General features: G+C 45.9%; 2 protein-coding genes across 2 annotated transcripts in view; both read left to right on the top strand.

The window, feature by feature from the left end:
• The window catches only part of LOC129328757 (zinc finger protein 493-like), a 196,553-nt gene that overhangs the window by 50,977 nt on the left and 117,975 nt on the right, over positions 1-27,601 (top strand). The gene's annotated exons all lie outside the window — the stretch shown is intronic.
• On the top strand, positions 59-27,601 carry LOC129328765 (zinc finger protein 420-like). Its single transcript, XM_054978043.1, has 4 exons — positions 59-174; positions 1,515-1,607; positions 5,038-6,507; positions 25,909-27,601. Exons 1-4 carry the CDS (start codon positions 141-143, stop codon positions 27,168-27,170), a joined length of 2,859 nt encoding a protein of 952 aa, XP_054834018.1. The 5' UTR covers positions 59-140; the 3' UTR covers positions 27,171-27,601.

Here is a 27,601-nt window from a genome sequence, read left to right as displayed (position 1 = left end):
CTTTCCAGTGATAAAATGAAATGCTTCCATCTTCTTTCTCCTTCCAGGGTGGGGTGTCCTTTCAAGAGGTGGCTGTGTATTTCTCCCAGGGGGAGTGGGCCCTGCTGCGCCCAGCCCAGAGAGCTCTCTACAAGGAAGTCATGCTGGAGAATTTTGGGAACGTGGCCTCTATGGGTGAGAATCCTTTTCTCTTGGGGTGTTTCTTGTTTGCTGTGAGGAGTGACTGTAAGGAGGTCCCTCATGTGCAAAGACGTGGCCCGGTTGTCTTCTCTGGTCCAAGTGGCTGGTCTCTCCCACTCTCTTGCAAAGGTTCTCTTGCAAAGAGGGTGTCCCTGCTTGGCAGCCCTGTGTCTGGTCCAGCTGACAGGCATCAAAGAAGTGCTAAGTGATGCTTGGTCTGAAGAAGGTGGGAGGGTCTAAAGCAGGGGTTTCCCTCCAGTCTGGGCTTTGCCTCACTTGAGCTGAGATGTGGATGTGGAGGGAACTCAGCTGGCTTCTCTTTCCCAGCTGGCATTTCAGTCTCAGTTGGGCAGGGGGCAGACACAGAACTGCTAGTGCCAGATGGATGGTTTTTGAGCCCATACTGTACTCCACCCCACCCCTTCCCCCATTACTTGCCTGTTGCGTATTTCTGGAGAGACAGTCAAGCCAGCATGTTTCTGATGCAAAAGAAGTGCAAAAGAAGAGCAAGATTTGAGTTCAGTAGCACCTTAAAGATCAACAAGAAACAGAGGTACAATCAAACTGTCATTCACTTGATAGAGTAGGGGTGTGAAATGCAGAAAATTAGCATTTGTAGTGAGATAAGCACTCACAGTCTTACAATCTTGTTGATTGTAAAGGTGCTACTGCACTTGAACTTTGCTCTTCTACTGCAGACCAACATGACTACCCACCTGAAACTATCCCTAGTGAAATAAGAATTCAAGTCAAGTCAAGTTAGCCTTTATTGGCATATAGCAGCAATTCAAGTTATCCACTTACAAAAGGAAAGAACAAAGTTAAAAGATTGCTGTATTACAAATACAAAAATACATTTAGAGCTTAACTCCGTGATATCCTTTGACGCAACTTCAAGGCAGAATGGAGAAACTCAGCCACCTTCTCGGTTACACCATGAAGGGAATCGTTCAACAGTCTATAGACTTTGAGCGAGTCAGAACAATCCATCATACTAGTTAAGACAACTTTTAAGTATGTTTGACGTATACCAGCCATAAGAATTAGAATAAGAATTCTATATCCCTATTCTGCCCTCAGAGGTCCATTGTTCTGAATTTGAATGTGCTCAAGTTCACCAATCTTGTAAATTCTCCTTGAAGCTTCAGACTGGGAAATAAGAACCCGGAAATACCTACTCTTTATTTTTATCTGATGAAGGGAGCTTTGACTGTTGAAAGTTCACGACCTGGAGTTCTTGTTGGTCTTTAAGATGCTGCTGGACTTGAATCTCGTGTTTCAACCTGGCTTGGAATGGCTGAATTTTGTGTTGTTGTTGTTTTTTAAATAAAAAGGACCTCCGATTGCCAAACCCGACCTCATATCTTGGCTGGAAGAGGAGGAAGAGCTGTATCTCCAGAACTCTGATGACAAGGAGAGATTGGCAGGTAGCTGCTTAGTTCTGTCGTGTGATCGTGTGTTGCCTGGGGTTCCCCAAAAGGACTGATAGAATTCTGGGGCCTTCTTTATTCTCACATTTTGAGTGTCCCTTTAAAAGAGCTTGGCTAAGTTGTGAATGCTGAAACGGTGCATGTCAATCTTGAACATGTGAAAATAGGCTACGTCCTTCTCCCTAGCCAGATCTCTTCTGCCAAGTAGTATCCACTCAGAGGCTTTCAGGCAAGCGTGTTCCCCATCCCTGTTTCTCCTGTGATCTCTTTAGATGGCTGGCCTTGATCCTGGCATGTTGAGCCTGTGAAGAAAAGCATGTGGTTTAGTGCAGAGACGTGACCCAAAGCAACTCCAGGCAGCTCTCATAGGAACACATTTTATGCTCCCCCTCCCCAGCACAGAACGATAAATAGTCTGGTGAATACAGTATGCCAGTATAAAATCCAGCGTCTTCCTTCTGGTAGAATCGGTTTGCAATTTTGATGGAAACGATTTGAAAAGGATCAAATTTTCTTTCATGGCTATTGTCTTTTTACTTTTTCCTTGAAGTGTGTGTGCTAGTCAAAGGGGTTTTGTCTGCTCAGGTAAAATTAAAGTGGGGAGTCAAACAAGGATGTCTAATTTCCCCTATTTTAGACAGATAGATAAATTTCGCTCAGAAAATTTGGCAAGATCTATCTCTTAAAAGTGTAGAAGGTGAGGAGAGCAAAATACGTATGTTACTTTACGCAGATGATACTCTCTTTATCATCCAGGAACCTCAGAAATCAATGAAGCCTTGTTGACATTTTAGATGATATTGGTATGGTATCTTACTATATAATTGAGTAAGCGTGTTTCAGATGACTCACTTTATACCCTGGTGCACCACCAGAGGGCACTGCCGCAGAGGAAAGCCCAGGCAGCTCACCGTATTGCTCCAGAAAACATGCTGTGGTGGGAAGCCCAGGCTGGGAACAGGAGTGGAGCAGGTGGCAATGCCCACCCCCTGTCTTATCACAACTGGCATTAGGAGTGGAGCAGGTGGCAATGCCCACCCCCACCTTAACGCAGCTGGTATTCGGAGCAGAGTAGGTGTCAATGCCTGCCCCCTTAAGCCAGCTGGGATCAGGAGCGGAGCACTTGGCTTACCTGACCCTGCCTTAACCCAGCTGGTATTAGGAGCGGGGGCAATGCCCAGCCCCCATCTTAACCCAGCTGGTATTTGGAGTGAAGTAGGTGCCAATGTCCATCCCCCTTCACCCAGCTGGGATCAGGAGCGGAAAAGGTGGATATGCCTACTTTCTGCCTAACCCAGCTGGTATTAGGACCAGAGCAGGGGGCAATGCCCACCCTCCTTCACCCAGGTGTGATCAAGAGCAGAGCAGATGGCAATGCCTGCCCCCTTCACCCAGCTGGGATCAGTAGTGGAGCAGGTGCCATTGCCCACCCAGAGCCTTCAAGTACTAAACCAGGGCTGTTCCTACTTAGCTTTCAAGAGCTGATGAGACCAGGCTAGCCTGGGCCAACTAGGTCCAGTAAGCCAATATAAAATCCAGCATCTTGCAGAGGAAATCCTGGCTTTCTCAGTGTATTTTAAACCCTAGTCAGGATCTGTCTCTTCCAGTTAACAGCTGGTTGCATGTTGTGTGGAACGGACAGCTGGGAAGCTGATTTAGTACCCTGAAAACCACGCAGAAAGGGTTTTAGCAGGAGAGGGGCTGCACAGTAGATTATCCAGTTGTGGTGGGTGGGACAAAGCCATTGTGGATCAAGTTGGAGGCTCAACCAGGCTGGCTAGGAGTCAAGTCAGATATAGCACAGATTCCAGTGGGAGCCAGGAGTGCTTCTCCCTTCTTGACAGCTTGCCCCTCTTTCTACAACTCAAGGTGAACCAAGAGTGAACTGTCACTTCTGAGGTTCAGATCTTTTTTTCCCAGTCCTGGTTTCTTCCCACGTTGAATTTCTAAAAAAGAAACGGTGCTGAAGCTACCACCTTTAGGGGAACCCCTGCTTCTTCTTGTCCTGGAAGAGAGTACGTGGAGTCTGTTCCCGAATTGTAGGGTGTCCTTTGTAGCACACGAAGAAAAGTTGTTCCAGTTCTGGTGAGAGGGGGGAACTAAGGTAAAATGATCTTGCAGGTCCTTCTTTTGCTTCTGGGAATGAGTGCCTTATTTTGCTGACACTAGTCTTAAGTTGCTGGACCTCAGAAAGGAGATCACCTCTTTCCACCCTTTATGGATACCCATTTCAGAGACAGAACTGTTGATTGTACATAGTATAGCATTCAACAGATCCGCAACAGTCTAACATCATAAGAAACCAAATAGAAAACCAAATAGGTAAAAATACATTTTGTCTACTAACACTTAACTTTAAGAAAAAAGGGAAAAAAGCACATTTGACTTGTGGGTTCCAGGTTTGTTGTGGGGAGTGTGGCTGGTCATTTCTGATCAGGTCATGTGCCTGTGTAATTCTGCTTTGCATGCTCTTACTGCTTTCTGAAAGCATGGCTCCCCCTGGAAGGCCAGCCCAAGGAATGGCTGCCCTTCCTCCTTAAAGCCAGCGTGTATCATTCTATAAATTCCAGGTCAGGAAATGCCAGAAATTTCCCCCTAAGCAATCAGGCTAGAGTATGATTTCTCCGTTGTGTCTCTGCCAATCACTGTCTCTGTGAAAGGCTCTCTCTTTCTAATTACCACAAGCTACAGATTGGTCAGTACCACCCAGTTTGTCATAGGACCAGACTCCCAACCAAAACTCTGGAAAGTATTTCCAGTGCTTTGAGTTCTTGCCTTCTGTACAGCAGCTAATTTGGTTCATGCCCTGGTTTCAGGCTGCCTTTTCTGTTATGTGCTCATGGCAGATATGATCCCCCAGCCCCTTGATTTTACCACGGGGAAAGAGGGATTTTCCTCTGCTGATCTTGGTCTTCAACTACAAGACCACAAAGGAATAATTGACCTCTCCCCAGCCTTTCCTCTCCCCTTCCCTTTTACAAGTGGGGTTTACTCTCTGCAACCCCTATCTATCTAGAAGTAAAATTGCACCTTGTCTGCTGGCAAACAGTCTTTCAGTAGAAGAATCAGCTAATGGAGGGGCAGCTTGCCCACCTGAGGCACCACTGGTGGAGGGACACCTGTGAGCTCTATCATCCTCCCAACTTCTGCCCAGCCACACTCCCCACGTTGTCTCCCACCAAAACCTCTGAACTTAGAGAAAATTAAAAAGATAAAAATACACACACACCTTTCCATTGACCTAAAACTTACCTCTGTGATGTTAAAAAGAGATAAGAAGAATAACGTAATCGTTTCAGGTTTCTTATTCTTATCATATTACCTTCTTTTCCCTCTGGCTGGCCACCTTTTCAGACCCTCTGCCATATATGTTAAAGCATGAACGTGTGTCTCTCTCTTAAAGCATGCCCTTCTCTCTTTCTTTCAGGAAATGGTGTGTGGGAATCAGCAAATGAAATGAAAGAGCATCTGGAAACGGAGAAAGAGGATAGCTATCCACATGTGAAAGAGAATGTTGAATATTGTGATGCACAGATAAAGAAGGAGGGGCAACAACCAGATAAAGAAATGAATAATTCTGGTCATTTACAACGTGATTATTGTCTGCTGCAAAAACTATACAAAGAAAACAATTGGAACAAGCATACTGTAATTGGGGAAATCTTTCCTGAAAAATCAGATATTAATATACAATGGAACAGGTATAACAGAAAGAAAATATATAAATGTCTAATGTGTGGGAAAAGTTTCAGTCAGAGGGGAAACCTTACCTTGCATCAAAGAATTCACACAGGGGAGAAACCATATAAATGTCTGGAGTGTGGAAAGAGCTTTACTCAGAGTGGACACCTTACTTTTCATCAAAGAATTCACACAGGGGAGAAACCATATAAATGCCTGGAGTGTGGGAAAAACTTCAGTCAGAGTGGACACCTTACTTCACATCAACGAACTCACGTAGGAGAGAAAAAATATAAATGCCTCAAGTGTGGAAAAAACTTCAAGAAGAGTGGAAAACTTATCATTCATCAGAGAATTCACACAGGGGAGAAACCATATAAATGCCTGGTGTGTGGAAAATGCTTCAGTACAAGTGGAAAACTCAAGTCCCATCAAAGAATTCACACAGGAGTGAAACCATATAAATGCTTGGAGTGTGGAAAAGGCTTCAGTAAGAGTGGAAACCTAAATTCCCATCAGAGAATTCACACAGGGGAGAAACCATATAAATGCTTGGTGTGTGGAAAAAACTTCAGGGAGAGCGGAGCTCTTACTGTCCATCAAAGAATTCACACAGGGGAGAAACCATATAAATGCCTGGAATGTGGAAAAAGCTTCAGTGAGAGTGGAAGCCTTACTTTCCATCAAAGAATTCACACAGGGGAGAAACCATATAAATGCCTGGAGTGTGGAAAAGGCTTCAGTCAGAGTGGAAAACTCAAGTCGCATCAACGAACTCACACAGGGGAAAAACCATATAAGTGTCTGGAATGTGGGAAAAGTGTCAGATATAGAGGAAGTCTTACTCGCCATCAAAGAATTCACACAGGGGAGAAACCATACAAAAGACTCGAGCGTGGAAAAGGCTTCAGTAAGAGTGGAAACCTTAAATCCCATCAACAAACTCAAACTGGGGAAAAACCATATAAATGCTTGGAATGTGGAAAAGGCTTCAGTAAGAGTGGAAATCTTAATTCCCATCAACGAACCCACACAGGGGAGAAACCATATAAATGCTTGGAGTGTGGAAAATGCTTCAGAGAGAGTGGGAAACTTACTATCCATCAAAGAATTCACACAGGAGAGAAGCCATATAAATGTCTGGAGTGTGGAAAAGGCTTCAGGGAGAGTGGGAAACTTACTATCCATCAAAGAATTCACACTGGAGAGAAACCATATAAATGTGTGGGGTGTGGAAAAAGCTTCAGGGAGAGTGGAAAACTTACTGTTCATCAAAGAATCCACGCGTGTGAGAACAGTAGAAGTGCTTGGATTGGATCCCTATGGACATTTTGGGGTGGTGGAGAAACAAGACTTGCCACTCTCTGAGGCCCAGATTGCATAATGAGTATGTCAGCATCCCTAGCAGCACTCGCCAGTCACAGAGCAGTGCCCAATGACATCCCTCTGAGTAGCAGAAACAAGTGAAGCCAACCTCTGTCTTCCAATGCAACCACAGCCTTTGAATGCCCCCCCAACCACCACTGAAGCTGTAGAGGGCAGGGAGGAAAGACCCAGCAACTAAACAACCCCAAAAAGAGGACCTTAGTGGCAGGAGCGAATGCACTCCAGTGTACCCCACAGAGCTTGCCAGCACCCCACCATCCAAACATGCATAAGAGGAACACCATCAGGTATTAGGCATTCCACGGCAGCCCTGACATCACCCCAGCAATATGAGGCCAGACCAAAAATAATGGGGGGAGGTCTTAGTCAGGCCAGCCATGGACAGCAAACGTTTTGCTCCTGCAAACCCCAAAAGGAGGGATGGGCCGGCTGATAGGTCTCTCCAGACATCCATCATTTTGTCTAGTATGCCTCTTCACAAGCACTGTGTGGCATTCTCAAAGGGGATGTTACTGCCAGCAGCACCCTTCTACCCCCAGTCCCCCCTCCACACACACCTACCCCCCCCACCAGCTGCATGGCTTAACAGATGCCAGTTGTGGTGTGGGGGAGTGTCAGAAGGTCAACATGCATGTCCCCCTCCGACCAGCCCACTCCCCTTGAGACTGCCTGTCCTCCATTTTATCCCTACAACAACTCTGTGAAGCTGACAGGTGTGACTGGGCCAAAGTCAGCCAGCAGCTTTCAGTGGCAGAGGTGGGACTTGAACCTGGGCCTCATTAGATCCCACATAGGCTCTGACATGTCAGACAAGTGGTTAACCTCACATGCTTATTCCCTTGCTCGGATGCCTCAGGGATGTAGTTAAACCCCCTTTGTTTTGCAACAGAATTGATATTTTGATATTTTCTGCCTTCCCTGTCTGTGCTGGCTTTTCATCAGTCAGTAGTGGTGGAGTGGGGGTTCATTTTGGGGACTGCAACTCTGATAACCCCCTGAAGTTGGTGGCCATTTTGTGACTCCTAGCTTTCTTTCCTGATGAGTTATGCCTGCCCTGGCCAGACACCTCCTTTTGTTATTATTATTATTATAGATGAGTTTCATGTTGTATTGTACAGAGTACTCCTCATTTAAAATTGCTGTTTTTGTAAATATTTTGTTGGGGCTCCAAGTTTCTGTTGGGGGAAGAGGGTAACCTTATGAGTTTGGCCATCTGTTGGCTTTGGGGGGGGGTGTATTTTGCCCTGTGAATAGGCTGAGGAGGCAAAGGGTGGATTCTGAAGAAAAAGAGAGGTGGAAGCCATTTGAGGAGAAGAAGTGTCCTGTGGAGAGTACAGAAGAGCCAGAAGCAGAGCCAAAAGCAGAAGTGGAGATTGCAGCAGAAGCAGGACCAAGTGGCAGCAAGAACTGAGTAATAGAGACTTTCCAAAGGCTACAGAGAGAGTGTAAAGACTCCGATGGCCATTTTGGATGTATATGTTGTTTAATAGATGACCTTCTTGAATTACCTGTCCTTCCATTTGTAATGTCCAATCCAATCCTAGCCATTTAATCGTGTCCGATCCTTGGCTACTCTGTAGATCGTATCCCTCCAGGCCTTTCTGTCTCTGACTGCTTCTTTCAATTCCTTCATGTTCAGTCCAGTGTCTTTCATGATGGTATCCAGCCAGCGGGTTTTTGGTCTTCCTCTCTTCCTCATTCCACTCACCATTCCTAGCATCATTGATGTTTCTAGTGAGTTGGCCCGCATTACGTGCCCGAAATAGCTGAGCTTCTGCTTTGTAATCTTCCCCTCCAGAGACATGTCAGGTTTTATGCGTTCCAAGACAGCTTGGTTTGTTACTTTTGCTGTTACTTTTGTAATGTACCCTGTTTGTATTTTGATTTATGCTTGTGAAAAGGCGATTAAAGGGGTTATGTTATTAAAGTCTCAGAGGGAATGGATCATGGCAGAAGGAAACAAAAGATCCCAATGGTCCACTAAAGACCACTAGACTGACAGCATGGTGTTGTATCTGAAGCATCCTATTACTGAGTTCTCATTTGACACTTAGGCAGTGTCCGTAAGTCAAATGGCCAGTTTGAACAGTAACGAGTAGTCTTTATGAGGCTGGAGTCATGATGGTTGATGGATCCCTGTGACGGTGCCCTCTTGGTCTCTCCCACCAATGTGGGGATTTACATTTACTTTTATAATGTCCCCCACGAAGCTTCCCTGACGATCACTTTTTGCAAGTGGTCTTGGCCCCCTTTTTTTCCTTTTATGGTAGTTGACCTTTGTTCTTGCTTCCTTTTGCAAAGGCCCCAAACTTCTGCAAGCGCCCCTCCAAAACTTGAGATTGAGCAAGACTAATAGCTGCTTGTTCAACATATCCCATTATGAAAGCAGGCACTGGTTGGGTCTTTGAGTCTGCTAGCACCTTCAAGACCAAGAAACTTGGCCAGAGTCTAAGATCTGGTGAATCAAAGCTCACTTCCTCTGACACAAATGAGAACAAAGAACCATCAGCCTTTCTATCTGGGTCTGAAGGCGGGTGGGCTGTTAGACATGGGTCTTCATTCTCATATGTATCTGATGAAGTGCTCACAAAATCTTTTACTCTGGAAAATTTCATTGGTCTATAAGATGCCTTTTAAAACGCGCATTGATTTGTTGAAGCAGCAGAATGACAGACGGCTTGAGAGACCTGCCATTAAAAGTATTTCCCAGTTTACTACCAGAATCCCTCTGTGTGTCTGTCCTAGGTCTTTGCTGGTCACAGCATGGCCCAGTGAACAACAAAGACTAAGGTTATTTTCTGGTCTGAACAATAGGAAGAGGAAATCAGGCAGCCCCAGAGTGCAGATAGCCTTCATATGCACTGCCTGCCCAGAATCTCAAGGGATGGGCCAGGAGAGCCTGCTGCACTTCCGAGCCTCTTCCTAGTTCACTAATCTGTGGTTGCAGCCTCTGAAACTAGGGTACATAAAGGTGGAACCAAACCCCTCAAAGCATGACTCCTTTGACAAAGGGAGTCCTATTGCACAAATGTACAAAAAGTATGGGCCCCGATCCACTAAATTTATATCCCTGTGGAATAAATACACTGCGGATGCAGGTACCCTAACATTTCCTCTCAGAGGGACCTTTGATCAGGATAGCATCGTGGTTAAGTGGTTGGTCTGTGAATGACATGCCCTCAGCCAGACCTACCCCAAAGGGTTGTTGTGGGGGGGGAATGGAGGGGGGAGAACTATTTTGAAAAACAGAGGGCCAGTTTTGCCATTAGAACATCCTCAGGATCCCTGTTTATAAAAGGCTGGGCTACAAGGAATGGCTGAATTGCCAGACCCCCTCAGCCAGGAAGCAAACCCACCCAACCCTCTTTTGAAGTTCTGCCATTAGACACTGGAACTTCTTTTACAGACACTTCCCTGCACCACATTATAATAAACTAGCAACAACGCCCCTTGTGTAAAAAAACAACGGACTCTAGAAAACTGATTTGGCAGGCCCCCTCCCGGTGGCAAGTGGGCACTTCGCAGCAGCCTCGAGGCCAGAGTCATCAGCAATGCACCTGCATGAGGATAAACAGTGAGTCGTCGTCACCAGTACGGCTTGTCTTTTATACAGTAGGATAATAGAACTCAGGGAAACAGATTTTTTTTTAAGTCTAGTTCTCAAGATAGCAAACTAAGGTAGGCTTAACAGCCAAGTCTTAACAATGCCTCCTGCAATCCCATTGGCAAGAGAGGATGTGGACAGACCCCAGGAGGATGTGGGAGCAAATTTCTAGAAGGGTTGAGTCCTGAAGCCAAAGTCGTCTCATTCCAACCAGGAGCAGTTTTTAAACACTTAGCTTTTTAATTGGCTGTTAACATTGGAAGCCACCCCCCCCCCTATGCTGTTTATATTTCTATACCATTAAAAAGCACAATATAGCCTTCTGGTGTGGGAAATCGAACGTTATTGGACTTTGTGACATTTCTCGCTTGCCTTTTCTTCCTAAATCAAAAAGAGTCCAGTAGCACCTTTAAGACTAACCAATTTTATTTTAGCATAAGCTTTCGAGAATCAAGTTCTCTTCTTCAGATGCCTGATACAGAGACTCTGTATCAGGCATCTGAAGAAGAGAACTTGATTCTCGAAAGCTTATGCTAAAATAAAATTGGTTAGTCTTAAAGGTGCTACTGGACTCTTTTTGATTTTGCTACCACAGACTAACACGGCTAACTTCTCTGCATCTTTTCTTCCTAGGCTCCTTCGGCATTCTCTTTTCCTGGGTTCCTTCAACTGTTGACCCTTCAAGGGTTAAAGTGAGAGAGTTTGGAGTCCTAGACAGGCAAAGGTGTGTGTGTGTGTTGGGGGACAGCAAAGGAAAGCCTTTTTCACCTCTTCCTTGCAGAAGCTGCCTGTGATTTTCTCTGGCTACTGCTTGAATGGCTGGGAGGGATCTGGAGAGCTCAAATGGGGCTTTGTAGGGGGGGGGGAGTGGGGGGCTGCAATGGAAGATTCAAAGCAGAGAGAAAGCAGGGGGGAGTAGTGGGAGGTGAGAGAAAGCCCCCTCCCACAGTTCCCTCTTTCCCCCTCCTTCTACACAAGAGAGATCCACATGGTCGCTTTGTGCAGAGGCACAAAATATGCCTGCAGTGGACTTCAGATCAGGATCCGAACCCGGCACCTTTGGGTGTTGTGTAATATCAGTACAGGTTAGTAGCCTGCCCCTGGTGGCAAGCACGGAAGCCACTTTAGGGCTGGCCCATCTATTGTCAGCCCTGTTTGGGTTCCAACAGCTGTAGCCACACAAAGTTAACTGCAATGAATGAGGTCAGTAAACAGGGACGTTTCAGCTTAGAAAGGGTGGGCAGTAATAACTGGGTTATTGCTTTAAGTAGGCATTTTGTGCTTGCCAGTAAACGGCCAGAATGCCCTCCCCGTTGCAAGCCCTTCCTCCTCCCAGTCCGTGCCTGGTGCTTCAGTCTGACAGTGGGAGTCCAAGTCCTCTGCTTCAGCTTCCACAAGCCCGGTTGATGCTTTTCCAAAAGCAGGCTTGGGAAAGGTCAGGGGTGCATGGACGGTTCATGATAGGAAGCAAGAAAAACCCTGCTTCAAACCTGGGGCAAAGAGCCCATGTGGGAAATGTCTAAGGCACCTGCATTTATTTCCCATTGACAAAAGGGAACTGACTTGTTACTGAGGAGGATTACCTTCAAGAATCTGCCCGTTCTGTTTTAAGATTCTGCTTTGTGTGGAATTTCCCAGGGCCAAACACAACAATCTCTGTCCCTCTCTTACTACTTTCCCTTCACAGCCCCTCAGTCCTTGGTTCAGCCCCATTTGTCTCCCCCTAAATCTCCCCTTCAGCCCTCCACGCTCCTTTTCCCTTCTTGCATCTGCCCCATCCTTCTACACCCCAAACTTCCCCCTTAATCCCCTCTTCTCTCCCCACCCAAAATCTCATCCTTAACCCCCTCCCTCACACACTGCTTCCCTTCCTCCTTCCGCAGCCTAAATGTGCCTCTGGAACTAGAAGCCACTTGAGTTCCGCCGAAGTGTAACGGGCTGGAATATCTCCCAACAACCTGATCAGCCAGAGCAACACTTGCCTCCCTTCCACTGCCCAGGGCAGGAGGGAGAGGAAAAGGGAGAGAAACTGTAGGAGAGGCAAGCCTGCGAGAGCCGTCCTGCCCATCTTGCATCCATTTCCCCTGCCCTGGTGACCTCTGCAGCCATACCCTCCCTGCCTTTTCTGTTTGCTTTTATTGGCATTTATTGGGGGCATTTTTTAATTGGCAGTTGAATATCATTATATAATTATAACCATATGACCATCAGGTTCATGGAATTCCCAACTTTCATTCTTATTAAACGCAAGTTTTTAGCCCCCTTATTTGCAGAGATATGCCTTTCCTCTTATATCTCCACAGCAAAAGGGGCTGGAGGCTTACGTTTTAAAGGAAAGCGGGGAATTTAGAGATATTGATTCTCACGCTCCTGTCACTAGACCAATATAACTATATTCAGCTCCCAATTTTTAAAACAAACTGGAAGAAAAACCTGTGATGTGGTCACTACTAGAATACTGGGATGGGGAAAATGCAGGGTAAGATGCCATGTGGAAGCCCCGTTGCCCCTGTGTTGTGTGGGCTGCTGCAGCAGCAATGGCAGAATCACACAAGCCTGTTCCCATGTGGAAAACACATGAAATAGTCCCTCCCATCCCAACACCCCAGGGCTCTGCCACATGAGTAAAACTTTGAATGTCTAATTTATTGTCCATAGCCAGAAGACTTTTGCAGAGCTGGGGAAAATGATGGAGGAGATGTAAGGGAACACTTGGCTGCTCTCTCCACAAATTTAAACTCTTCAGTCCCCATGGCTCCTGATTCCCTCCTGTCCATTTGGTGAAGTGGCAACTATTCCTCTAATCAAGGAATTTTTGGATCAATATTTGGGGTCTGGAACATAATCCAACTGAGGTGTTTACCCAGGGAGTTCTCAAGATTCACTCTGGAGTGTAATTTGTCAGGTATTAAATTATTTTTCATGTGGCATGCACATTTTGTCAGTTTCTTCCACCGCAGTAGCTATAGCTTAACATGCTCCAGCCTCAGCTGCAATCTCCCTGCTAGCATTTGAGACAGGCACGCCTTATTTGTGACAGAATATTCCTTCTCATGAGACCACAAATTAGAACATGAAAACATTTAACTAACAAATCGTAGGTTCCATTCTCGTGGCATGCATTTCTCTCATTTTCATTTTGCCTTTTCTTCCATTCTCTCAGGTTCCTCTCTTTCTGTGATTTCTCCGACTCAGACCATTCTTTCTCCCCCCTCTTTTCTCCCTCTTCCCCCCCTCTTTACCCCATCTCAAATTCCTGATCTCCTTCTGTAGCATATATTTAAAAAGGTCTTATCACGTTCTCCTCTCTTTTCAGTTTCCTTTGACTTCACAGACTTCTTACCCTCTCCTAGTTTTAATCTACATTCAGTTTTAACACTTGCATCATGAGAAAAGGAACCGTAACACCCGCTCTCCTGTCTTTATGCATCCTCTCTACTTTATATATTCCGTTCTTATAACAAGATGGATAGCCATCTGTCTGTAGCAGTAGAAAAGAGCAAGAGTCCAGTAGCACCTATAAGACTAACAAAAATTGTGGTAGGGTACGCGCTTTCGTGAGTCACAGCTCACTTCTTGGTATCTGAAGAAGTGAGTTGTGACTCACAAAAGCTGATACCCTTCTACAATTTTTGTTAGTCTTATAGGTGTTACTGGACTCTTGCTCCATTCTTATAACACTTAACCTCAAACCCGAAAGCCATACCATTAGTTTTCCCCTTCCATAGCCTTTATCAGCTTCTTGAGCTCTTGTTATAACACACCCACTTACACAAATCTCCTTCCTACATTGACATTTCCAAGATTTGCATGTCTGTCAGTGCCTGCCCTTACTGATTATCATAACAACACGATATAACAAAAATGTTTCTTAATTGTGTGAAACCTCCTTTTCTTTGGGAACTGTTCTTTTTGCAAATAATCAATCTCATTTGACCAAAACTAAGGCCTCTGAAAGCACACAACCATTTAAAAGTTTGGAAAGTAGAGCTATCATGATTTCTTCTTTTTGTGCTAAAGGGTCAGCCAATCTTTCTCTTGGTTTGAATTGAATCTTTAGATGCATGGCTTGTTCCTTTATTATGTGTCTATTTTCCCCCTTCTTTTGCTTCAGTTATTTTCTAATGACAGTAGTCTAATGTGTAACTGTCTTTTTTACTTCCTGAACCCCAGAGGATGCTTTGTTCAATAAATAAACAACTTTTGGTGGTCCCCTAGCCTTGACCAGAGCCAGGGCCTTCTTGGTCCGGTAGAACTCTCTGTCTGATGATACCAGGGCCCGGCAGGATTTGTTATCTTTCTGCCGGGCCTGTAAGACAGAGATGTTCTGCCAGGCATATGGTGGAGGCTAGGCTGGGCCCTGCTGGCCACATAAAAGATCTGTCCCCCACCTTATACATGGGCCCGGTTGAAGTGCAGCATTTTATCGTCATTTTATAGTTGCCATCTGAGGAGAATGTTTTACTGTATAATGTGTTTTAATGTTTTATTTATATTTATTTAGTGTTTAAATTGTATTGGATGTAAATGGAAACGTTGTATTCTGCCCTGAGCCCGCCTGGTGGGGAGGGCGGACTAAAAATCTAATATATAAATAAATAAATAAAATGGAGTTCTGGCACCTCTTGGGTATTTTGGGCTTGTTCTGGGAGGGGAAAACCTCATGAGTAGTAGCACTTCCCCCTCCCTCTTTTTTTTACAGTGCATACTGTTCTGTAGGGATGGGCTTCTATCACTCCTCAAACAATGGTAATTTACCCTAACCACCATCAAGATAAAACAGGAAACAAAATGCTAACAAACTCCCATTTCTCAGACCTCCATACCCCCCAATGCCAGGACTGGGGAGGGGGGAGTCAGGGGCCATATTTCCCATGTTGGGTATTCATTATTTTAATCATATGTGTGCATGTTAATCTATATATTCTTAAGTAATTTCATAACCTCGGTAAAAATCAGTATCAGCCTCACAGTTCATTACAATAGCTGAAAAAATAGCACATTTATTGCTCTTCAGTAGCAAACAAATATCTCCTGCTTTCTCCTCCAAAGTGATGCAGCAATGCCACACCTCATACTCCGGGAAAGTCTCCAGTTGTTCTCCTGATGATCCCAATACTGACAACAAATGTCAGCCACAAAATTTTACCTGTGGCCCTGACTTCTACCACCTGGCTGATGAGATGCTAGAGCAGGCCTGGGGCCTCATAACCAGCAGTGAACAGATGCTGTAAATGCAAGAGAGCAGATTTGCTTCGCCCTGCAGATTTACAGGCAGAAATATAAGCATTTAATTAAGCATTTTAAGCAACCATAATGTATTAGTACAGCTGCCTGCACATGTGCTTTCTCTGTGGTAGCCCCCACTTTATGGAAAGGCCTGCCTGGTCAGGAAAGCTCCCACTCCCAGCGCCAGCACTCAGGGCAACTCTTGTCAGGTGGCACCCCGCTACCATATGTGTGCACGTACTCCCGGGACTGCACATCGCGCAGGGCATGGCCGCCCCCCCTGGGAGTGCTCCCACGATCAGGCCACAGCTCTCCTGTCAGCGTGGCAGGTGGCAAGGGTGGCCTCCCACACAGCTGCCACCAGTCCGCGTGCCCAGCGAGTTGGCCACCCCTTTGGCATGGCAAGCAGCAAGGGCAGCACAGGTGGCCTCCTAGCATTCCCTGCACAGCCACCCCCGTTGCTGCCGCCAGCTCTGCATGCTCCCAGCCAGCAGTTGCGCCCGGCACCCTCTCTTTGGTGGCACCTGGGGCAAATGACCCCCCCACCTCCCCTAAATATGGCCCTGCATTCTCCTGCCTTTCTGCAAACTATGCAAAATTATTCAAGAGGGGTTTCTACCCAGATTACAGGACTGTGTCATAAGAAATAGCTCTGAGAGGTGCCTTGGTAGGGACAGGGACTATATGCTACACTACTGGATACTGCCTGCTGATGTAGATATGTGCCTACTAGGGAGTTTCCACACTGCTAAACATGCCATGGAAATTAGTTATGGATTGTTTCAGATGGATTTCATCTCTCTGGTTGGCTTTGTTCATTTAAATTTTTTCTGCTGCCATCCCTATTGTGTTTCTTTGAATATCTTAACTGTTGTTCATTATTGTACTTTGCTCAGTGAATGTCCTAGCTGTTGATTATATTGTATTTTCACTCACACTGCGTAATCCACATGGTAAAGGGTCAGTGATTGTAGACGATATTATTGTGTACTGTCTGTTGCTGCAAGTATGCTGCTACTGGGTAGTTCTAAGCCAAGTATTATATTACGCTAAATTGCTTATGTCTGTGTAATCCACCTTGAGTTTCGGTGAGGTGCTCGCTTTGGCAGCACATATACTAAAATTGGAATGACACAGAGTTTTGATGAGAAAGGCAGACTATATATGTAACACCACATAATATATCACATAACTAAACCAATAAAATGATCTTCAACTGCTGATTTTATGAACTGACTAGAACAGCTGTGGGGGTATGTGAGAGGAGGGTATGTGGTATGTGGGAGAAGTTAACAAGCAAGCCTGGATGGCTGCCATGTGAAATCTCCCCCCCCCCCCGTCCTGCTTGAACGGCAGCAATTTTTCTGCCCCTGACCCAGGAAGCTGGAGAGGGTCTGTTTTGGCATTTTAATATACAGTTGAATATTGTATCATATAAAAATACTTCTATTGGTTTATACCAACCCAATAATATTCAATTGTTTGTTTTAGAAGCCAATTTAAAAAGCCCAGGTGGCATGTTGGGGGTAGAAGAGGTCACTGATAGGAATCTGGGACAGAAAATGTAGGGAAACCTGCCATGTGGAAGCCCTGATGTCCCTGGACTGTGTCTGTATGGCAGCAGCGATGGGGGAATCACACAAGTGTTTTCCCTGGTAGACAACTCCTTAGATGGTTCACCCTCCACACACACCTTCTCTGCTTCTCCTTTAGTCTGATCAGTCTCCAGTAATTTCGGGACTTTTTTCCTACGCTGCTGGGTAGACAGGGTGTTTCCCCTCCAAGCCCCTGCAGATTATGTTTTCATCAGGGCGAGGCCTATCCTTGGAGCTCAACAGGGCACTATTCTTCTATTCCCCATTCTCTTCAATCTCTGTGTAAAGCCCGTAGGTCAAATCCTTCCTAGTTTGGGGGTTGGCTGTCCTCAGTATTCTGACAGGACTCAGCTCTATATATCCTCATCCAAATCTCCTTCTGGAGATGCTATGGAGGTCCTGGATCTCTAGCTAGCTGCTCTGTTGAATTGGCTAAAAGTGAACAAATTTAAACTAAACCATGGAAAAATTGAGGTAATGCTGACTGGAAGGCAGAGATCCTGAAGGACACTGAGCGCCGCAGTTTTAATGAGGTCCAGCAGGCCCCAGGCGACTCAACTAAGCGCCTAGGAGCTGTCCTGGATCCAATATTATATAGGTGAAGAAGGAAATTGATGCAGCTGCAAAAACTGCTTTCTTCCCATTCCGTCTAGCCCAGAAGGCGGCCGTGGGAGGCTATCATCCATGGCTGGAAGGATGCATGGCTCTCTTTTTCAGCTGTAACATTTATCTGCCCTTTGCTCGGATGCCCTGTTTGCACTGCCTTAGAGAGAGAGCGCCGCAGTCCTAGAGAGGCACATGGGGGGGGGGGTTAAGGAGAGAAAGCCATTTCCTGTTCTCTTCCCTTCCAGTCTCCGCTTCTTCCGGACTTGTGCTCGAAGGTCTTGGAGGAATCCGGTGAGCTCAAAGGGGCTTCGGAGGGGTGGGGCTGCAATGCAAGACCCAAAGCAGGGGGAATGCAACAGGGAGGGAGGTGGAGAGGGACCCCCCCGTTTTCCCCCTTCTGCACCAGAGAGAGCTGCTGGGCCCCTCAGTGGCTTCAGGGGAGGATTCGAACTTGGCGTCTTTGGAGGGTGGGCGGGGCTCAAGAGGCGCTTAGGAGGTGATGGGGGATAACTGGGGGAAGTGAGATTGGGGAGGGAAGGAGGGAGCAGATGCAGGGGAGGAATAAGTGTGGGACTGGGGGGGATTTGAGTTAAAAAAGACTCTGGCGGTGGCTGTGTGTGTGGGATGGTGATGGTGGTCGCCACTGCTGGAAGTCTGGGGCAGGGGGAAATGCCAGGTGGACGCCCCATCGTCCCTGGACAGCATCTGCCTAGCAGTAGCAATGGAGGAATCACTCAGCTTGTCCCCTGGTGGAGACACTGTGGATGCCCCCCTCACCTTCTCCCTCTTTGTGGGCTTTCCACTGTAATTTGGGGGCTGTTTTTCTGCTCGGCTGGGCCTGTGTGAGGGGATGTTTCTCCACCAAGCCCTTATCCATTATTAACCACAGTTGCAGGTTCTCGTTAGGGTGAGCAGAAAAGAAACACAGTCTGCAAATATGAGTCTCAGACCTGGTCCACATATCCTGGAGGAAGGCCTGGATTTTAGATGGAAGGATGGGGCAGATGTAGGGAGGAAAAGCAGGAGCGGGGGGCTGGAGGTGAGATTTGGGGGATTGCAGGGCGCAACACATGGGACTTGGGGGTGTTGCATAAATGACTGAGTGAACTGGGAAGGGGGGTGTTAAGTAGGAGACATGAACTGTGGTGCTTGACCATTGGAAGACGCATGTGAAACAGAACCTGCAAAGTACAAAAGGGGGAATTTTCTGAAGAAACACTCCTCAGTATCAAGGCTGTCTCGTTTTCTCTTTAGAAAATCGAAGAAGGGGTGTGGAGGTGGCCAGCTTTTCCACATGGGTTATTTGCCTTGAATTTAATATTTTTAGGAATTGAGTTTCTTTTCCTGCTTCCTCACAACATTGTGGAGCATTCGGACACCACCCAGAGTTTCCCCCAGTTTTCTCTGATCTTTCCCAGACCTGCTTTTCCACGGTTGAAGTCTGGTCAATCTCCTGTAGTTTGGGGGCTGTTTTTCTACTCTACTGGGCATATGTGAAGGGGTTAATAATCTACTTCTACAGATTATTAACCACAGTTAATGCTGTAACACAGTGGTTAAGTGGTTTGGCTGCCAAGCCCCACTCTACTAGTTCAAATCCCACGACTGCCATAAGCTCAGTAGGTGGCCTTGGGTAAGCCACTCCTCTCAGCCCCAGATCCCCAGCTGTATTGTGGGGATATAAATACACTAACTTGTTCACTGCTCTTGTAGGGCACTAATCTGTCTAGAAGAGTGTTATATGTGCAGTTGTTGTTGTTGTTAGTTGCAGGATCAACTGGGGTTAGCAGGCAAGAGACACGATACCTGCCTGGCACGTGTATAAAGTAACTGCCTTTCAGGGATTCCATTCAGATTCAGCTATGGAGGGGTCACACCCAGCCTGGATTGCACACTCCACCTCTTTCATGACTTTTGCAACTGATTTGCATCTACTTCCCCCTCCCCTCACCACCTATATATCTCCGGCAAGTTTCTTCATACTCTCCATGCATTTGATGAAGAGAACTGTGGTTCTCGAAAGCTTATGCTACAACGAAGTTGGTTAGTCTTAAAGGTGCTGCTAGACTCTACTATTTTGTGACTACAGACTAACACGGCTAACTCCTCTGGATCTGAGTCTCTGATCTCTTCCATGTATCCAGGAGGAAAAGCTGGCAAGCTGAGGTGGTGGAGTGGATGCCATTAATTTAGGCACTTTTCTTCTACTTTTCCCATGTATGGATTTAAGGTGGCTTCGTGAGACGTGGGTGGACGAACATGTTTTTCTTCTGTTAAAATCTCCTTGCCACAGAGAAGCATTATGGAGAGCACAAGCAGAGAAGGCAGATTTTTTTCCCCCGTGGAGAGCCAGTTTTGTCTGTGCAGGGAGATTTTTGTTCCTAGCTGGCATTTGCCGCCTGCAGTCAGGCAGTCTTTTCTCCCATCCCCTCTGGCTCTGCCACTTCATTCCCTACACATTCTCCTAGTTATGTGGAGCAGGCCAGAGAGCCTTGGCATCTCTCAGTAGGGACAAGGAAATGATGTGGCTTCAGGCAGGGCCAGAGATTCCTTGCTCTGGAATGGATTTGCAGAGATTGAGAGGAAGCATTTCATGGATGGGAGGGGGATGGATGAATGAGGGTGGGACTGCCCTCCCTATAAAGAGTGAGTGGGGGGGGGATGTGGGGCCAAACACTCTGGAGCCTTCCTAGACCAAATGCAGTCTCATGAATTGTGCCCTGAAGCCAATCCAAAGAGAAGTTCACCGAGGTTCTTTCTCTTCTTCCCAGGCAGCGGTGAAAAGAATCCCTTGATGCCTTCTCTGCCATCCCCTCTGTGTGGCGAAGGGAAAAGAGCCGCCATGCAGCTAGCTCAGGTATGCGGGATGGGGGGCTGTGCTTGATGCCTCTTTATGTGTTGCAAGACACAGAAGACTGGTTCCTTTGTTCTGGAGCTGCAAGATGTCGTGGCTGCCCACCGAGGAGGCAGGAAAATGGTCACCAAGCAGGGCTTATGAAACAATAGTGGACCATGGATTTCCTACAGAAAACTGTGTGGTTACTTACCATATGGACATCTCTGGCCTCATTCCCCCAAGACTGGTAGCCCCCCTGCGACTGAGCTCACCCTCTTTGACCCCCCCCCAAGACACCTTCAAAGAAGACTGAGAGTGGTGACAGACTCTCTTATTTGCACCCACTATAGGAATCTGCACAGAATTCAGCTGCAGAATCTCCCATCCTACAAGTACAGAAAAATGCATGTGATAAAAATCAGAGCTCCTAACATTTCTCAAACTTAGCTAAATACATAGTCGTTACAGTTCCCAAGATTAAGACAAATCCGGTTTTAAGCAGAATGCTGTTGTCATAATGTTGGGCCTGTAGGCCTAGCGTAAATTTTCTAGTAAGGCTGGCTGCCAGTCCCCCTGCATGCCTGCACTTCCCAAGATCCTTCCCTGCTTTAGGATTCGAATATGAGAAATTGGAGAGGAAAGGAAGGCCAGTCAAAACAAAAGAGGCTGGGCCATGGGAGGAATAACACAAGGCCCCACTGAAGGGGGAAGGCCTTCTTCTCCCAGGAGCAGGAGAGGATTCCTCACCCAGCGCTGCTTGGAAGGGTGGGGGGTGCTCTGGGCCCTCCCCAGTTGATCTCCCAAACCAGAGTGGTGGGCGTCCATATAAGGCTATTGCCTGCTCCAGGGCTGATGGGGCAGGAGGAAAAGGGGTGTGGTTGTGGGGTTGGATGGGTCCTGGGAAAGAGGTGAACGAAAACGTAACATTTTAGCACAACTCCCGGGTGAGTTGCTGTCAATCCCTAACCTATGTGCTTGATGCTCTTCCTCTTTGGTCATTGACAAGAAGTGCCAGCAAGTTAGAAGTCTAAAATTGGCACTTTTTTGCAATTGAAGGTTAAATCAAATATTTCTTCCACTATACTAGTGGACTGTCCAGTTGAGAGGTAGTCCTGAACTCTTGGTGCTATACCTGATCAGCAGTTGAGTCTTCCAGAGGTTAGGAAATAACAAGTTTACGCTGGTCTTCCAGTACTAACTTACTGTCTCTGTTCCCCGCCACCCATGGACCAAGTTTCCAGTGATGTAAATAAGTTATTCTTCCTCCTTCTCCTTCCAGGATTCAGTGTCCTTTGAAGAGGTGGCTGTGCATTTCTCCCAGGGGGAGTGGGCCCTGCTGTGCCCAGCCCAGAGAGCTCTCTACAAGGAGGTCATGCTGGAGAATTTTGGCAACGTGGCCTCTCTGGGTGAGGATCCTTTTCTCCTGGGCTGTCTCCTTCTTGCTGTGAGGGTCACCTGTAAAGAAGTCCTTGGTGCCGAAGAATGTGGTCAGGCTGTTTCTCCAGGACCGAATGGCTGGTTCGCCACCCTCCACAACCCGTCCTTTGATGTGAGAGGGGTTCTGGGTTCTCCTTGCGGAGATGAGAGCCCCTGCCTGGAAATCCTGTGTCTGGACTGCATGAGAGGTCATTAGAAGAGATGCCAAGTGAGGTTTGTTCTAGACAAGGCGGGGCAGTGGAGGCCGGAGCTTCCCTCCAGTCTGGGCCTTGCCTGCCCTGGGCTGAGATGCGGTTGTGGAGAGAACGCTGCTGGCTTCTCTGTCACTGACATGTTCTCAGCTGGCATGTCCATCTCAGCTTGGCAGGGAGTAGGCACAGAACTGCCAGGGCCAGATGGATAATTCTTACCCCCATGCTATACTGCACCCGATCCCTATTACTTGTCTCTTTTGTATTTCAGGCATGGAATTGCTGAATTTATGTATACACAGAAGGGCTAATGTTGTCTTTTTTTCCTGATAAAAAGGACCTCAAATTGCCAAACCTGACCTCATATCCTGGCTAGAAGAGGAGGAAGAGCAGTTTCTCCTGAGTTCTGATGAAGAGGAGGGATTGGCAGGTAGCTGCTTCAATCTGTTTTGGAACTGTGTGTTGTCTGCACTTCCTTCCCAGGGCTGGTGGATTTCTATGGCCTTTATCCTCACAGTTTGAGTTTCTCCTCAAAAAATCTTAAATGAGTTGATGTAAGAGGAAATGGTGCCTGTAGATATTGAACCTATGAAAGTGGGCAACTTCCTTCCTCAAAGTTTGATGGAATAAACCAACTTCAGGGACAAAAATCCATCTGTTCTGTATTTACATATGACACCAGTAATACAGATAAAAGCCTAAAGGCAATTCCAAAATTCCAACTCTGTGTGTATGTGTGCACGTGCATACACACACACACACAGAGCTAAAGAAAAGCTGCATGGTTACAATCAATAACAAACTTACTCAAATTCTTCCTAAGATAAGACAGCCATTTCCAGCCATTCACTCTTTATTGTACCAGAGACAGGTCAGCCAAAAATCACAATAACTCAAAGTTTAAAAGCTGCTACCAGTTAAAGTGATAGATAAACAATAAGCAAAGGCAAGAAACTCAAATTTAAGTCAAGCTTGAATCAATGGGGACAGGTCCATATGATCATTTAAGCCTTTTAGATGCAATGAATCCAAGTAAAAATGCAAAAAGCCTTCTGTTGGAGAGGCATTTAGCTTATATCCCAATGGGATATAAGCATCTTATCACCTCAGTAGCAAAAAATACAAAATCAGAGTTTTAAAATGTGTTGGAAGATAGGGCTCAAAGTTCTTATTTCTGATTTTGCTCTGATGTTCAGAGGTTCTACAAGGTCGTTTGGTCTCACCCACATCGAACAGGTTACACAGACATTCCACAACATGGGCTGAATTACAATTGGAAAAATGTTTCAAATCAAAAGATCTCTTAGTAACAGGAAGGACTTTGTCTGAGCAGCTTGGGTCCAACTGGCATGCCCATTACATCTATAATGGCCTCATAAAGCAGACGGCTGTTTCTCAGTTCTCAGATCTTACCAAAAAAATCTGAAGAACCGTGACGTGAAACCTCATTCAATAAGAGCCCTTCCTACATGAGGAAAGGGCTGGAAATCCTACTGGAAAATTCTCTCTGTGGTCTAGATTTGTATTAAGTTCACTCCTGGGTAGAAAACTGGCCCTGCTTCTGGCTGCTGAATAACTCTGTTGGGATAATCACACTAAAAATTGTTTGGCCAAAACTTTGGATTCAGTTATATGAATTGCTAAACACAATGTATTATGCTTGAGGCACAAAAAGGAACAACTATATGGAAGGATACTGTAAAAAGGAGATAGTGATGACTCATATAATGAAGGCTCTTTCCACATGTTCTTATAGAGACTGTCTACTCACAGGTGGCCATTCCCCAGGAATCCAGACATCTCCGTTTTCAAAACAGTTGCATGCTGTTTGGATTCCGTTTTTCTACAGACCCAGAAAAGATGCTGAAAAAACAGAAGCCAAACAGCCCAGAACTGTTTTGAAAACGGAGACGCCTGGATTCCTGGGGAATGGCCACCCGTGAGTAGACAGTCCCTATAAGAGCATGTGGAAAGAGCCTTTGAAGTAAATTTTTGTCCATCATCTATTTTGATTATTGTGTCATTGACTGTTTATATTGTCAATTTTTCACCCATTCACAGTGTTTTAGCCTTTATTTCTGCAGTCTGACAGTAGTTTACGTTCTGGAATCATCAAGTTACTAAATCCTTTTTACTCTCATCTCCTTTGGTGTGTTTTGCTCTGTACCTCTAGTACCTCCAGGATTGCCGTTCCCTTGTTGGGGGGCTCACCTCCCTGGTGGGGTGGAGGCGCAGGGAAGTAATGCAGAAACCGGAATGCATGTAGCCCCTATGCCATCAGCTGATAATGTAATTGCAGGCATTATGTGAAAGCACAAGGTCTGACCTATCCCACAGCCCACTTGGTCCCCCAGTTAGAGCTGGCAACCCTAAGTATGTTTTCTTTTTGGCGGTTTTAGAGGTCCTTTTTTTTGCTTTTCATGCACTTCAGGAGAGACAGAGTCAAGGTGGATTAAAACCAAGAATGACCCCCCCCTCCCTCAAAGCCAGTGTGTCTCCTTACATAAATCCCAGGCCAGAAAGCAGCAGAGATTTCCCCTTCCTTAAGCAGTCTGGTCTGAGTGTGACCTGTGTGTTGTCTCTCTGCAAATCTCTGTCTCTGTGAAAGGCTGTTCTCCATCTAATTGCCACAAGCTACAAGGCAGTTGATACCCTCCAGTCTGTCAGAGGTACAGACTCCCAACAAAAACATTGGAAAGTGTGTCCACACACCAATCCTTTGAGTTCTTGCCTTCTCCACAGCAGGTAGCAGAAGAAGTGGAGAGACAATTAATTCCTTCCCTCCATTGGTGGGGGGGGGGGGGGCAGAGGGTCACTTCATTCCCTGGCTTCAGGCTCTTTTTGGTACTCATGCAGAGGGAATGAAGGATTTATCCTGCTGATCCTGGTCTTTAGCTACTAGACCACAAAAAAGAATGTACCTCTCCCCAGCCTTCTTCCCTCCCTTGTTCCCTTTTACAACTGGGATTTGCTCTCTGCTGCCTCCATGAGACTACAACTAGAATTGTAGCCTGTCCTCCGATTCCCGAATTCTAGGGAGAATGAGCCAACACAAGGATGGCTCAGCTGTTAGCCTCTGGGCTGCCCCAATCAGCTACATGTCCACCAGCAATTGCCTAGAGTGCCTGTGGAGGGATGCCAGTCGGCTATGCCCCCCTTCCTGACTACCAATGGTATTGAGGTCTGCTCCAGGTGGAGAGATCATTTGTTAATTCCTTCCCTCTCTAAATCAGTCCTCTTCTTCTCCTCCTCACAAGCCACTTCCCCCTCTAAATTCACCCAGGCAGGGAAAGAGGAACTTAAAACCACTGATTCACTTTGAGGCAGAAGGTCTCCATTGTATATTCTCTCTCCTTTATTCTCTTTGGCTACATTCATCACCATATGAAAAGCTAGGGAAAAGTGTCATAGCATCACACCAGGTTTCTTTTCCTATCTGCAGGAGGCACCTGGGAGTCAGCAAACAAACCATCTGAGCCTGCGGTGATGGGAAAAGAGGATACATATTCACATATGAAAGGGAAGGCTGAATATTGTGATGGACTGAGGAAGAAGAAGAGAAAATACTCATGTAAAGGGAAGAAAATTTCTGGACTTTCACAGCAGAGTGACTCTCCACGGCAAAAAATATACAAAAAAGACAAGAGAAACAAGAAGACTGTGAGAGGGGAAGATATTTCGGAAATATCAGATATTAATGTTCCATTGAACAACAGTAACCAAAAGAAAATACATAAATGCCTGGAATGTGGGAAAAGCTTTCTGCGTAAAGATATCTTAGCTTGCCATCAAAGAATTCACACAGGAGAGAAACCATATGAATGTCTAGAGTGTGGAAAAACCTTTACTCAGAAATCACAACTTAATCTCCATCAGAGGTGTCACACAAGGGTAAAACCATATAAATGTCTGGAGTGTGGAAGAAGCTTCAGTTACACTGGAAACCTTTCTGCCCATCAAAGAATTCACACAGGGGAGAAACCATATAAATGTCAGGAATGTGGAAAAAGCTTCACTCAGACAGCACATCTTAATTTCCATCAAAGATTTCATACAGGGGAGAAACCATATAAATGCCTGGAGTGTGGAAAAAGCTTTAGTCGCAGTGGAAACCTTACTAACCATCAAAAAATTCATTCGGGAGAGAAACCGTATAAATGCCTGGAATGTGGAAAAAGCTTCAGTGAGACTGGCGGTCTTAATTATCATCAAAGAACTCACACAGGTGACAAACCATATAAATGCCTTGAGTGTGGAAAAAACTTCCGTAGTATTGGAAGCCTTAATTCCCATCAAAGAATTCACACAGGGGAGAAACCTTATAAATGCATACAGTGTGGAGAAAGCTTCCGTCGCCGTGGAACCCTTGTTATCCATCAAAGAATTCATTCAGGGGTGAAGCCATATAAATGCCATGAGTGTGGAAAAAGCTTTAGAGAGAGTGGACATCTTACTCGCCATCAAAGAATTCACACAGGAAAGAAAAAATACAAATGCTTGGAGTGTGGAAAAGGCTTTACTCAGAGTGGGCACCTTACTTCCCATCGAGGAATTCACACTAAGGAAAAGCCTTATAAATGCCTAGAGTGTGGAAAAGGCTTTTGTAACAGTGGAAGCTTTACTTCCCATCAAAAGATACACACAGGAGAGAAACCATATAAATGTCTGCAGTGTGGAAAAGGCTTCATTGAGAAAGCAAAACTTATACGCCATCAAAGGATTCACACAGGAAACAAGCCATATAAATGTCTGGAGTGTGGAAAAAGCTTCAATGAGAAAGGAAATCTTACTGTTCATCAAAGAATACATACAGGGGAGAAACCATATAAATGCATGGAGTGTGGAAAGAGCTTCATTGAGAGTGGAAACCTTACTAGCCATCAAAGAATTCACACAAGGGAAAAACCATATAAATGTCAGGAGTGTGGAAAAAGCTTCAGTTGCAGTGGAACCCTTAAATCCCATCAAAAGATTCACAAAAGAGAGAAACAATAGAAATGCTTGGATTGGATCCCTATGGAAATTCTGGAGGGGTGGGGAAACAACACCTCGGACTTTTCAAAACCCAGGTTGCAGAGTGTTCATACCAGAATCCCTAGCAAAACTTTCCAATCATTATAATGCCTGATGATGGCCCTTTGAGTGGCAGGAATGGGCGTAGCCAAACCTCAGTGTGAAAGGAACCACAAGACCCTCTCCCATTTGAGCACAAGAGGACAGAGAGGAAAGACCCAGTGGCTGCACAACCACAAGAGGCCCAAGGTGTAAACCTCAGAGATAAGTATAGTGTTGCCAACCTCCAGTTGGGACCTGGAGTTCTTCTTGAGTTATACTTGATCGCCAGCCCATAGCAGACATGGCAGCTTCACAGGGCAGATCCTATGGCATTACTTCATTCTTGAATTCCTTCCCCTCACTCCAAGCAC

Source organism: Eublepharis macularius, chromosome 4, assembly GCF_028583425.1.
Source record: "Eublepharis macularius isolate TG4126 chromosome 4, MPM_Emac_v1.0, whole genome shotgun sequence".
NCBI classification, from domain to species: Eukaryota; Metazoa; Chordata; class Lepidosauria; order Squamata; family Eublepharidae; genus Eublepharis; species Eublepharis macularius.
The sequence above is the reverse complement of the archived record's forward strand: the minus strand, read 5'-3'. Positions and strand labels throughout refer to the sequence as shown.